Source organism: Chionomys nivalis, chromosome 16 (genome assembly GCF_950005125.1).
Source record: "Chionomys nivalis chromosome 16, mChiNiv1.1, whole genome shotgun sequence".
NCBI classification, from domain to species: Eukaryota; Metazoa; Chordata; class Mammalia; order Rodentia; family Cricetidae; genus Chionomys; species Chionomys nivalis.
The window spans coordinates 34,086,293-34,101,309 of NC_080101.1; the positions used below are offsets into that span (position 1 = coordinate 34,086,293).

At 37.0% G+C, this 15,017-nt stretch overlaps 1 protein-coding gene across 4 annotated transcripts in view; it reads right to left on the minus strand.

Moving 5' to 3' along the window:
- Positions 1-15,017, minus strand: part of Rngtt (RNA guanylyltransferase and 5'-phosphatase) — a 180,078-nt gene that overhangs the window by 57,315 nt on the left and 107,746 nt on the right. For all 4 annotated transcript variants that reach the window (XM_057790873.1, XM_057790871.1, XM_057790872.1 and 1 more), the window contains one exon: positions 5,115-5,181. In XM_057790873.1, coding sequence (XP_057646856.1) covers positions 5,115-5,181 — 67 coding nt within the window. The remainder of the gene's footprint in view (positions 1-5,114; positions 5,182-15,017) is intronic.

Here is a 15,017-nt window from a genome sequence, read left to right on the forward strand (position 1 = left end):
ATAAGCTTTATTTAGTTCCTTGTGTTTTGAGATTAAGCATAAAGTAAGTAACTAAGTCATGCATACTTAATAGATGATCATCAAACTCTTCTGAGATCTGCTGAACATGGCATTTAAAACGTCTAATAAAAAAGTTTCGGATCTCTGGGAGTTCGAGGCCAGCCTGGTCTACAAGAGCTAGTTCCGGGACGGGCACCAAAGCTACAGAGAAACCCTGTCTCGAAAAACCAAAAAAAAAAAAAAAAAAAAAAAGTTTCCCATTATAGAAAGAAAAGTCATGTCCTAGAAGAAACCCTAAGGTCTTCCAAGAAAACAATACAGCACTGACTACTCCACCTGGAAAAAACTGCCCAGTGCATTGCCTGCCACCAGGGCTCTGCCCAAGCTGTGGACACTGTTGGGCTGACTGCTCTATTCTACCTGGTCAAAGTAAGGTAAGTACCTTTCTACAGAAAAATCTCTCACACTTGAATCGATGCTTGGATCAACCCAAAGGTTGATGCTGCTCTGTGTGGCAGTCGAAGATTAAATCCTGTCCTGTATGACAGTCGAATACTGACCACTGCCTCTAATGAAGTTACCAAGATCACGGGAGCCTAGGGCAAGCGTCTAGTAGTGGTAAGGCTGACCGATTGCAGTCCTGTCAGTTTAACAGCAGCAGGCAACCAGCTTCTTCCCCAAGGCTGCAGCTACTTTGTTAGTTTATTGCATATATAAATCAGATCTTACCTTTTCCTAGAGATACTAGGTCTCCTGTTGAAAAAAGCAGACAGGTTTGTCTTGCTAACAGGCTTCATATTAAAGGATAGCAGGTTTCAGATGTAACTTTTTACTGTTCCTTTATTTAAAAGAACTTGCTTTGGAATGAATGCTCTCAGCAATATCTACCTGAGTCTCTAGTAAATGATTAGATGGAAAGAAAAAAAGGTTTTAAGTTTATATAAGTTCTGAGGGTATGAGAAACTGCTCTAAGGTACATTCAAGGATAAGGAGATGTGAAAGTTTAAGGAATTTCTGGGTGTCTAAGAAAGTGTTCCACAGTATGTAAATGCAAGTAGTAAAGATATAAGAAAGTGATTTAAGTAATAAAAAATGTTTCCAATTTCTTTCGTCCTCGCTATGCTACTGTTATACAAAGATTACAAAACTTTAGAGTTTTTTTTTTTTTTGGTTTTTCGAGACAGGGTTTCTCTGTAGCTTTTGGTGCCTATCCCGGAACTAGCTCTTGTAGACCAGGCTGGCCTCGAACTCCCAGAGATCCGCCTGCCTCTGCCTCCTGAGTGCTGGGAAAACTTTAGAGTTTTAACACTAATTAATGGAGTTCTGACAAGCTTGTAAAAGCACCAACTACTATTATTAGTCACAAGCTCTAGATTTCAAATTTACTTTGGTTGTCTTCTAGGTATAGAATTAAAGGTACTTCTCTAGGGCTAAAAAAAACTCTGTCTCATATATATATATATATATATATATATATATATATAGAGAGAGAGAGAGAGAGAGAGAGAGAGAGAGAGAGAGAGAGCCCACTGGACAGAAAAAAAGAATGTCCATACTTTTTAGCCCAAACACAGTTTTTGCTATTCAAAGGTGTGAATCTATGCCAGGTGTTTTACAGACAGTTGTTAACTGCTTTTTCTACAATGTGGATTTTAGTGCAGATTACAAACAGCAGTATTGCTAATATATCCAAAACTTTTTTTTTTGTAAACATAAAATTCATGTGAGCTTCAGTGAGTTGGGGGAGTCATAAGACTCAGATCCAACTCTCACAGGTCAAATGGAACAGTTCCCTACCTGCCTATTCCTGAGCATGTGATCTCTCTCCCCCCTCCCTCCCTCCCTCCCTCCCTCCCTCCCTCCCTGGTCCAGCTGAAGAGAACAGAGAACAGGGAACAATCACATCAGCTCGACTGTTTCATATCAGCTTTCAGCAAATCCTGGGATCACAGGCATTTGAAGTGGTTTACAGTCAGCAGTTGTTTCCTGGGTGGTGTCTGTCAGCTGAGCAGAAATCTACTGAGACAAATATAGACTAAGGGCAGAAGTTAAAGTTTAGGAACTTAAAGGAAAATCCTACATTTGAAAAATTCAGGACCATAGTCCTGTTAGTTGGAGAATGAGAGGGGTCTCAAAACCAGGAGAGAAGGGGAGGGAGGGGGGGGAGGGAGGGAGGGAGGGAGGGAGGGAGGGAGGGAGGGAGGGAGGGAGGGAGGGGAAAAAAGGGGGACCCTAGATACAATAAATGTCTAGTTCCCGTTTTCAAAGTCACTCTGATGTCAGTCTTTGGCCCTTCTGTTTCTGTTAATTACTATTGGTAGTTGCATCATTAATTCTTTAAATAGATACATAAATTCCCAGCTGGGTGCCATTAAAGTAATGCTTATTAGATCCCAATATAAACAAATTATCTACCAGAATCAAGAATTTGACGCAGGATACAATTTACAGATGGAATGTGAGGGTTAACATTATGTTTTAGGTTTTAATTGCTATGCTTATAAAATAAAAATACCTCTAACCTGTAAGCCCAAAGATAACACGCCACGTGTTTTCACTTCTGTAAATAAGTTTGGTTGCTCCAGCTGCACAGGATATGTATGATCACAGGTAGGCAGGAAGTACATAGGCAGTACATTAGGATGCATACTTGTCCCCACTGGATAGAGGCAGCAGGAATGCAGCCTTGTGGATTTTGTCTTAATAAGCAAAGGACTAATGTAATTCATAGCCATTCACTGGGAATCCTGGGTATGGACCTGGCCAGTGTCCACTGTTCTGACCAGTATTTAATAATGCTTGCTTCAAACTTGGCTTAAAAATACTGGTCTTATTCTCACCCAGTGGAATTAACAACTCCTCTTAGAAAACATTTACAGAAAATTACAATAGTGAAGAAAAGGAAAAAAATGAAATCTTCCTTTCTGTTTACTGTCTTGTTCATTTTTACCCCTCTGGTGTATATGTGATGTAAATGTGAGAGGGAAGATACATACACATACAGGCTCTTGTATGTACCACGGCACCCATGTGAGCATCAAAGGACAAATCTGAGTATGGGTTCTCACCTTCCTCACAAGGTCCTTTTTTCAACTGCACTGTACACCCTAAGTCCCATCTTGTCATAACAGCACTGGGGTTCCTACCACAAGCTACTACACCCAACATTATGTGGGATTACACATAGCAGCACTGGGGTTCCTACCACAAGCTACTACACCCAACATTATGTGGGATTACACATAACAACACTGGGGTTCCTAACACAAGCTACTACACGCAGCATTATGTGGCTGCTGGGATTCAAATTCATGCCCCTCATGCTCAAGTGCTTTACCTACTGAGTTATCTCCCAGCCCTACTTTTTCATTCCTTACAACAATGCAGGTTAGAATTAATAAACTCTTCCAAAATTATTTTATTATTTGTGTGTGTAGGTACTCACAGAAGCTAAAAGAGGGAAGGAAATGGAGCCCCCTGAGCTGGAGTTATAGGCAGTTACAAGTCTGAGTGTTAGGAACCAAACTAAACTGCAAAAACACTGGGCACTTTTAATTGAGCTATCTCTCAAGCCCCAATTAATCAATTCTTACCTAATATTTCTATGGACAAGTCTGACAAAAGACAATGCTTTCCCTTTAAGATTAGGAAGATGGCAAGGATGTCTGATCTAACAGTTACTGTTCAGCTTGGCATTACAGACTGCAGTCAGCGCAATAAACTACAGAGAAATGCATCAGATCAGACAAGAAGGGGATAGCCTTTTTCAGTGGAGCACATAATTAAGTAAAGAAATCCTATAAAATCTACAAAAAATACTACCAGAACCAATAATTCGGTGTAGTAATACTACAGAATCCTAAGTCAATAAATTTATAATCATCATTTTACACACTAGCATTGAACATTTAAAAATTGAAATGAAAGTACTTTTATACTTGCACCAAAACATGAAATATATTTATAAATATATATATAAATATATAAATAAAATATAAATAAATTTATATATTATAAAACTATGCAAGACTACCAATAAGAAAATATAAAAGCTGGATTAAATACAGACACGCAGTGTTGGGGAACTGAATGATCCTGTATTATTAAGAACCTTCCTCTCCTGGAACCAAACCCAGTATTATACACATGCCAGGCTAGCAACAAGCCATACCTCCAGCACAATGCTGTTTAAAATTTCAATTTTATTCAAATCTATCTAAATCAACAGAATCCAAATAAGCACTTTTATATAAATTGATACAATAGTTCTTTAAAATTGTATGAAAGTGAAAAAAAAAACAAGATTAACCAAAACTACACAGAAAAAAAGAACAAAACTGGAGGGTTTATATAATTTGATTTTAGGATTTACTATAAAACTACAATAATCCGTATAAGTGGTACTGGTAGGTCAACGGAACAGACATATGTATCTACCTGTGAGAAATAAGGATACTCTGCTATCCAAGAGAAAAGAAAGCACGCCTTGCTACTGAGAAACTATATGCAAATGTTAACTGCAATGCCGAGCACACAGCAGTCACTTGGTGCAATTCCCAACACCACCTCCCAAAGAAAAGAAGAGTAGCAATACCAAGTGCAACAATGTAGAGCAATCTTAAAATAATCATGTCTGATTCTGCTCATATAAATACTAAAGTACATAAATTCCTCTATAATAACAAGTTAGTCTAGTGATTACTAGGATACAGGATGACAAAAAGGGCAGGAAGAAAAAAAATCAAGCCATCTAAATAATTTTTTCAAATGACAGATATATTTCATTATCCTAATAGTTTTAACCAGAGTAAATATGTTAGCAAGTATCAAACTGGATGTCTAATATACAGTATACTGCTGTAAACTACACCCCAACTAAGGAGAACATGTGTCCTGAAAATGTTGTCGAAAGTCAATTCTAGTATGAGCAGAGTTTTCAATAACGGGTCTGGTATTGCTTTACAATTTTTTTTCAGCAGACATTAGCAAAATCCATAAACTTATTCCTTCACATTCACCAATGTCTTTGAGGAAGCTGATGGTTTTACTAAGTTTTGGGTGGACTCCAGGTAAGTAAACACCAAAAAAAGTACACAGAAAATGAATAAGCATACCTTGATTTGTGCAAAGGGTCTTTCATAACCTCCAACATAGAGAAGGCCAACATTCTGTGGAAGCAACCTACAAGGTAGGAAAAAATAAAATAAAAAAACACCTTATGTATAAAGTACTGTGCCTTTATAGAAAGGATGTATAATAAAGAGTGGGAAGACTGGAGAAATATTCAAACAGTAAAGTGCTTGCTGTACAACCATCAGGACCTGTGTTTGATTTCCCATAATTCATGTGAAAAAATCAGGTGTGGTGGCAACAGCCTGTAATCCAGGCAGTGGGGAGGTGGAGACTGGCTCACTGACCAACCACAAGTCTAGCCTAACTGCCAAATTTTAGGCCAATAAAGAGATTGCCTCAAAAAACAAAAATAAACACAAAATAAAACACAAGGTAGATAGCATCTGTAAAACAATACCCAAGGTAGATCTCTAGCTACACACACACACACACACACAGAGAGAGAGAGAGAGAGAGAGAGAGAGAGAGAGAGAGAGAGAGAGAGAGAGAGAGAGAGAGAGAGAGAGAGAGAGCGAGCGCAATGCACTCTCAGGTGAAGCATTCAGGCCACTTTGTGTTTCTCTGTATGTTTCCTCAGAAGTAAAAAAAGCATGGAAGTTTGATGGGACACCTGGTCTTAGGCTTTAATCATGTGCACCTTGTATAGCTTGTAAACATCATTCTATCCTGGCAACTACAACTGTATTGATCCGGGCAATTGGCACTATATTCTGTTGCTGATAATGTATAAAAAGTCTGATTGCTCTCAATAAAATAGTCACAGCCTCATTCTTGCTGTGGCCCCTCCAACCAGCCTGGTTTATTCCTCACAGCCATATTAGGTAACCATGGCCTGGTAAGCAAGCATGGGCACTTATACCATAGTATATTTCACTCTTTTACCATAATTTTACTTCCTAAAAGGCATGCAAATAAATGGACATATAACTTTTTAGCCTTAGCATTAATATATGGAGGGAAAGTCTGTATTCAACACCCTAAATCTCTATGTACAGACATATCTAAGAGTCTACATGAAGTTAACAGCTTTTAAAGACAGATAACAGACTGAATTGAGCTGTAGGATAACTATGCATTCTATTCTATCAATCTGAGAACAGAAGACTCAAAGATTACATATATGTATATGCGCGCATACACACACACACACACACAAAACAAGTGCCAATTCAAAGCAAGCCAATGGAACCTTCTCAATGTGCCATACTGAATACTTAAGTGAATTGTAACAATCTCCTTTTTGTGCTGTTTGTTTTTGGTTTTTGAGGCAGAGCTATAGAGATCTCACTTCATAGTCCTGGGATATACTGGAACTTTCTAACTACACCAGGCTACCTTCTACTACCAAGTGGTGGGTTACTGATGTATTACCATAAGACCTGGGATAACCGTCTCTTTGCAATTCAATTCATATCTTAAAAAAAAAAAACCTGAGTTTTAGAATCCACATTTACTAATAACTTTTCTAAAATCAGAACTTTTTTGATATTAGTGGAATCTTTAGTTGTCACTGGAGAAGATGTGAGAGTGTATGGTTCTTCCTCACTGGTATAGACTACCTAACGAGATTAAGAAAGCAAACATATTAAGTAGAAATAGGGCAGTTTCGGTCTCCTCTGCTCCTAACACTCTGTAGGAACAAAACACACTAACAGAACATTTAGAGTAGATATATACAATCCTGAATTAAACTAATTAGGCAAATCCCTTTTTACATTTAGAATGTGAGTGATAATATGTCAGTAATATATTATAAGACAGATTACTAGGGGCATTTGTTTAGTGAATTCAAGTACAAAGCATAGAGGATGTCCCCAAATCTCAACAATGAAATGAGAAAAATTTTAGCCATGCTTTGACAACTAAGAAATTCCACCAAGAAAACCTTGAACCATTTGCTGGGAGTAGCTATATATAGTAGTGGTAATTAACAAATGTTCATGGAAAACTTGATAAACCTCTTTTAAAAGTAAGAATGATTACTGTCCATACAAACAGACAGTAGGAAAGGAAGAGAATGAGAGCTGGCTGACATTTGAAAGCCAACACGCCTCTAATTACTATGCACGTGCATCTCAGGCAGTCGGCCAATCTAGTACTTAAGTGTACAGCTCCCTTCCTTTAATTTGCTATCTAAAAACCACATTTCCTCAGCATTTTCTTAAATGTTACCAGTTAGGCTTTGTTTTTAACTTTTAAAAACATCTAATATTCTTTATCATATATCTTACTATCTTCACTTGATCAGGGCTTTGTTGTGGTTGTTTAAGACAAAGCCTCACATATAGCTTTGCCAGGCTTGAAACTCAGATCTGCCTCCTGAATACTGAGATTAAGATGTGCCAAAGATACCATAACTGGCTTCAGTTGAGTAGTCTTAAATATATATTATAATTTAAAAGCCTTATGAGAGTAAGATAATACTTTGCTGTAGTGATATTTCACTTGTATTTTAATAAACAAAACATGCCTGAAGAGAGTAAAATAACCACACTGATCAGCCTTACAGACCAGGCAATGGTGACACACACCTTTAATCCCAGTAGCCACACTAGTTTGCCACAGAACTTTAATCCCAGCACTAGAGAGAATATAAAACCGGAGGAGACAGCTCTCACACACAGTCTCATTCTGAGAGTCCTGGAGGCAGGATCACCATTTCAGATTGAGGTAGAGGGAATAGCCTTCAGGTCAAATTCCAATTTCTGTCTGGGGGTTCTTATTAATCATGCTATACTTTGCAAATATGTTTCCATTTTTAAAGTGTAATATTTCTTTAAATGATTTTTCTTTTTAAACGATTGTTTATGCAAAATTGTATACATAAGTATTGCCAAGTAAGCATCACTTACCATGACAGGGTGTTTGTACTTCAATACAGCAATCACATTTTAATCTCCAAAGTAAGACACTAATTTAACACTAACAGACATAAACAGGTATTCTCTGAGACAGAAATTCTAGCCCATTCAAGTTCATAAAGCTGTTCTGCCCTTAAGTTAGGTGAACATCACCATGATCTTTATGAACTACTAATGGCCTCTCAAGTACTGGAATTAGTGCTTTAGTATTTATCACTAGGGAGCATTAAATGTTTGGTAGTGTGGCTACCATGTAAGACTCTTGAAAAACAACGACAGAGTAGTAGTGTTGGAGTAGGGGATTCCTACTATAGCCTTTGAAGAACTAAAAGTAGTAAAACTAGTGTTCCGTTTGTTTTTAATTTTCCAGACACAAATAGTAACAGCTGTCTATACTGGAAAAGTCCCAACATTGTTCCCACAAACACCTCTCAATAAATGGAAAGCAAACACTGTTGGGTAAGAGAATGAACACTAAATGAACTTCATTCACTGTATGATGATATATGACAAATACTGATTCACAACCGTGTACTGAAAGACACAGAAGCATCTCTTCAAAAAGCAATCAAGCCTACAATTACCTCAAATTAAAAGTTTTAAAAAAAGATGGGTGTGGTGGCACACATCTGTAATCTCAGCATTTCAGAGGCTGAGGTGGAAAGATGGGGGAGGGAGTTTGCTAGAATGAAATCTCAAGAGGAAAAGAAAAAGAACCCAATAATTTAAAATTAATTGTGGGTGCTGGAGAGATGGAAAAGCAATTAAGAACACTGACAGCTCTTCCAGAAAACTTAGGTTCAGTTCCCAGCACCCATATGGCATCTTAAAATCTTCTGTAACTCCAGTTTCAGGAGATCTGATGCTCTCATCTGTCCTCTGTAAGCATCAGGCATATATATAGTATGCATTCATATACACAGGCAAAACATCCATACACATATACTACATACAATCAGATGTGATTTCAAGCTCCAATAAAATACTTTGAAACAATCTACAGTATTCTTTATCTTTGTATGCTTTCTGTTTGTGCATGATGTGTTCACTTGTGTGAACATGTTCACATATGTGTGCAGGTATCTATGTAGAGGTCAGAGGACAGATACGGGATCCTCACACTTTGAGACAGGATCTGTGTGTGTCTAGTCAGCTGAGTCTTGGCTTAAAGGGATTTTCCTGTTTCTGCCCTATACCTTGAAAGAAGCCCTGAGACCACAGACACACACTATCTCATCCGGGTTTATCTGGATTCTGGAAATTCCAGCTCAGATGCTCACACAGAGTATCATGAATATTGTTTACAAAATATTCCTACTCCTAAGCCTCACAGCATTTGGGAGGAGAGGCTGGAGGGACAGGGGATACAACCAGAGAAATAACAGAATAATGGGAGAAAGAAAAGACATTTCTGTGAGGCTCAGAATCAAGGTAATAGCTCCTATACCAAAACAAAAGAAACAAGCAAAAAAAAACAAAAACAAAAACAAAAAACCCAGAATTACCCAAAACAGAAACAGAGATACAAATATTACAATACCAGACTTCAATGGAAATGTAGTCTTCAACTACATTTTAACAAAAACTGGTTTTTTGTTTGTATGTTTGCTCAAGTCAAGGTTTCACACAGTCTATCCTAGAACTCACAGCAATCCTCCTCTCTCAGTCTTCTGAGTGAGTGCTAGGATTATATGCATGAGCCACCATGTTGTTCCTTTAAAACTATTTATTTAGCCGGGCGGTGGTGGCGCACGCCTTTAATCCCAGCACTTGGGAGGCAGAGACAGGCGGATCTCTGTGAGTTCGAGACCAGCCTGGTCTACAAGAGCTAGTTCCAGGACAGGCTCCAAAACCACAGAGAAACCCTGTCTCAAAAAACCAAAAAAAAAAAAAAACTATTTATTTGTTTGTTTGTATGTGTGCACGCACATGCATGTGTGCGCATTGATATACACACACACGTTACTGTACATAATTGGAGGTCAGAACAACCTTCCTTTATCATGTAGGCCCCAGGAATTGAGTCAGAGTATCAAAACTGGCAGTTATGTGTCCTTACCTGCTGAGCTCTCAGTCCCACATGTTGTTCTTAAGTTAGTAAATTTGTTTTTAGTTATTCTGAAAACATTTCGTATGGGGGTTTGTTCATTTGCAATATAAAATTCTTAAATTGGAGCTGGAGAGATAGTTCAACAGTTAATAGCACTTACGGATCTTTTAGAAGACCTGAGTTTGGTTCCCATAACCTACATCAGGCAGCTCATTTGTAACTCCAGCTCCAAGGGATCCAATGCCTCTAGCCTCCAAAAGCACTTGCATGCATGTCCACATATGCATATGATAAAAAATGATGAAAAAATTCTTAATGAATTTAAGTTGACTTTGATGATTCTAAGGGGACAGCTGATTTGTTCTTTTCTGTGCAAATGTAAATCAGAGTAGCTTAAAAAGCTGATTAAGTCACTGAAATCATACAGTTCCCTACATAACTATTTAATAATGCAAAGAATTATTTTATGCCTTATCATACATACAGAGAAAGGAACAAATGGCTTACTAGGGGATTAAACTTCAATCTGAAATCTCAGTCATCACCATATTTATGCATTCTCCTCTACTTGACACTAACTTCATGACACTAATCCCAACAGAATGAAAACAAACACATTATTTTACTGTTGTGAAAAAAGAAATACATTATAGTTCGACTTTAACTGAAGTGAGGTGCCTCACACTTTGTGAACTGTTGCTAGTTGGCTAAAGAAAATACTGGATATAAATACAGTAACACATAAAGAAGACCCTTATGGAAACAATTCTCAAAGCAGACAGAATTATTTAAGCACATACCACATAAAACACATGTTAAAAGGTTCATTTTCTGGATTGAGAAAGTCTGAATCTAGACACCAGCTTTTTCTCCTATCTTTCCTTAAAACTCTGCCCTATATATTCTTTAGACGAGATCATTCACTACACAGCCCCCTTTTCATCTAGAAAACAAACAAAAGATAATAACAAAGTAAAAGATAGTTCCACCTCAATGCTATAAAAACTGTAACATTTCAGAACAAAATAAAATGCTACATGTTTTTATATACACTAAAAGGATAACAGTCCATCAGAAAGTAAACTAAGCCAAGTATGGTGACATATGCCTGTAATCCCAGCACTCAAGAGGTAGAGCAGGAGATCTCTGTGAGTTTGAGGCAAGCCTGGTCCGGTTCAGAGCCAACCAGAGATATAAGACTCAGTTTGAAAACACAGAAACAAACAAAAAACCCACAAAGGAAAGCACAACAGACTTTCAGCTGTCCTACCTGCCCACAGTACTAATCTTAAAGCAAAAATATCCCAAACACATTAGACCAGCTCAAAATCTATGAAAATTTCACTCACACACAAGGCTGACAGGGAATCATGAAATGTCTGCTTAACTCTTTTTTACTAAACAGTGTGGCAAAGTCACACAGTTGGCATAACTTAAAACGTCTTAAAAACCAGGGCTGAAGAGATGGCTTCATGTTTAAAAGCACTGATGACTATTCTTTGAAAGTCCTGGATTCAATTCACAGCACCCACATGGCAGCTCATAATTGCCTATAACTACAGTCTCAAGGGGTCCAATTTCTTCTTCAGGTCTCCAAAGGCACCCAGCACACATGCAGAAAAAATACCTGTACGTGTACAAACTATAAACAAAATTTAAAAAAATAAAACTGAAATGACTTAAAACCATGGCATCAGTGAAGAGGCTACACTCCTCAGTCTGATAAGAAGGGTTTAGTCCAAACGGCGGAGAAGACAAGGTGGCAGAGCTCGAAGCAGCTGATCACACTGAGTCCGTCAAGCCACCAACTGTACTGCTCAGACAGTTTTCTCCTTTTCATCAGCTCAGAGCCCCATCCCTGGAATGGTGCCGCGCATACTAAAAAAGGGTGGGCCTTCCACTTCAATCATCCTAATCCAGATAATCTCTAAACAAATTTCCAGAGGATCATTTCCTAGGTGGTTCTAGATGCTGTCAAACTGACAATAAATTTAACATGAGAAGTAGTAAATTTCATTTTATGTATATTTTCACTTATATATGTATTCATATAATAAAATATATAAGTAAAACCATTTTATATATAAGGGATGGATAGACAGACAGACAGACAGACAGACAGACAGACAGACACAGTGTGTTGAGTTTCTTAGCTTTTCTTCTTGTGTTCTTACAAAAATCTCTCCTGAAATTTCTGGATACCTTTCCAGATTCGAACATTTCTTTATTCAATGACTTTTTAATTTCTAATTTTTTCCCATTTTGACAGTTAAGAAGGGGGTTACAAGATCAGCAAAGGACATTCTGAAGATGAGTCAACCAAAACACATCACAGAATAGACAGTCTACTCTGAGACAGCTAACTCAGGGTTTGTAGAAGCTTTTCTCATCAGGGTATTGTGATGCTATGTAAAGCTAATCATGAAATGTGGTCAACTTTTAACTGTACTGCTTATTACTGTACAATAGAGGCAATTCATTTAAACCCTCTTTACTCTCAGTATTTTATAAGATATATTGATAAAACCTAGTTTTGAGCATTAAGTAAATATACATAGTTTATGTTTAAATTGAACTACATTAAGAGACCAGCATATACTCTAAAATATATATATATTTAATAAGGAAGAAAAATTAATTGCTTCATAAGAAATATTGGGGCTTATGGTCCCAAAAATTAATTTTAGGCAACTCTTATAGGCTGGCCTTAAACTCACAGCAACACTTGTGTTTCAGACCCCTATGTGTTGTTGGTTTCATATATTAAAAAAAAGACTAGAGACGCAGGTGGTCAAAGGGAACCCAGAAACTCACTGATATAATTAGCAAAGATGAATTCTGGACAAATGGATATCTATGCATTTGTGAATATTAGTAAAGATACTATAAATCAGTACTGATAATTATAAAAGCAAAAATAAGAAAAACTATGGACTTACATAATTATGGACTTACACAAACCTTGTACTAGCTAATCTTAACTACTAAAGACTTTTAAATGGTAAGAGCTAAAGTTTGTGTATTCTCTTAGAAACACAATCGTGGAACAACTGTTAACGGTTTCATATTTTAAGATTCTCTTACCACCTGCTATCAAACATCACTTTAATAATTTATGGTGATATACGCCTGGGATGCATTTTAGAGGCTAAGGCAAGAAGACTGCCATGGGTTTATGGTCATCTGGGGCTAAAGGTAAGAACCTAACAAAAATGAAAAAATTAAAAATAAACTGAAAAAAAAAACAAAAAGGAATGGTGAGACTTTTTAAATTAATTAATTAAACTTAATGAATAAATTAAAGGCATGGACTAGCACTTGAGTGGCAGAGACAGGGGGACCTCTCTCTATATATGAGTGTTACACTAGTCTAGTCTACATAGTAAGTTCTATACCAGTCAGCCTACATAGTGAGACTCGTTTCAAAAACAGAGACATAATATCAAATCTCCAGTAAATTGGCTGATACATGGAAGACGATCAATGGCTGCTTGATATACAAAGGGAATCAAAAGAAAATTTTTTAAAAGTAGCCTTAAAAGTTAGTGTCCTCTTTTCAGTGAATAGATATAAAGGAAATTTATATGTTGATTATTTTGCCATAAAATATTTTGAGACATAAGCAGGGTATGACAATGCACACTTTCAACCCTAGCACTCAAAAGGAAAAGGCAAGAAAGAGGATGTCTGTGAATTCCCACTGGCTCAGTCTAGATACCAGCTTCCAGGCCAGACAGAGATACAGAGTGAAACCCCCTCTCAAAGACAAAGAAACAAAGGTAAGAACCTAACAAAACAGCAAGAAAGCTAAAGTTTCAACTGCAACAAGGTAAAGGCAATGGAGGTCTCAGGACACCTAAAGGATCTGTATAAAAAAGATAGCAAATGACTTGTAAGTACAAATACAAAGCTTAGCAGAATCCCAAAATTCTCCCTAGATCTAGTTTTGGAAAAACAAAGGTATTCATGAAAAATTCAAAAACATTGCTATATTATATGCTTAGCTGGTAGTAAAACATCTGAAATCATTTTGGCAATGTAACCAACAAACATTGTGCAGATGTTCTAATTATGGTGAGAGTGGCTAGAGTTAATTACTTCTAGGATGAAACTTGAATATTCCACTTCATTTCCTCATTTTTTGATTATGCTTACAGTGCTAACAAATTCCAAAACTTTTACTTTCTAGCAGGTAATATTTAAAAGAGTTGATAAATCTTAGTCTGTTTAAGACTAGATTCTGCTTACAGCATCTGATGTGTATTACTAGGGACCACAGTCAGGTGGGCTATAGACAAGAGAAAAGTCAGGGCTTCAATTAACTATCCAAGTGCTAGAATCCCTTGACTCTAAAAACATAAGTCATTTTTAAGGAAAGGAAGAAGGGGGAAGGGAAGGGAAAGGAAGGACCAATAGGAACATTGATCAAGTCTCCATGGAACTGACACCATCACTAAACAGGTCATCAATGCACTGAAAAGTCTGTATTGGGTGGTAAACTAAGGTAAGACAATGTTGTTTCCAACATCAGATTAAATTTACAAAAGTTCAGGCATCTTTACATTTTGTTGTGTAAGGTATAACCTTTACCACAAGCTATGAACAGTGGCTAATAAATAAAGATGATAATAATAAGCTTATCTATTACACATAATTTAGAAATGGCTACAAGTAACTGTAACTCCTACTAAGAACAGCATTAGTGGATTTATCAGGTAAGAAGGGCACATTATTAAGACTGTGTAATTTAAACAGCTCTAGGCAATTTGAAATTTAGAACACTACATTAAACTATTCTTTAATTACAATTCTATCGTAATACCTGGAAATGGTAAGCACAATGTTTTTAATTACATTCGTAGGTAAAAATATAAGCTAATAAAGCAAGTATCATGGAAGTTTAAAATAAACAACTTCCTAGGCCTACAAATCACAAATAAACATGCACGGTTACCGAGAGAAATCATTTCTGA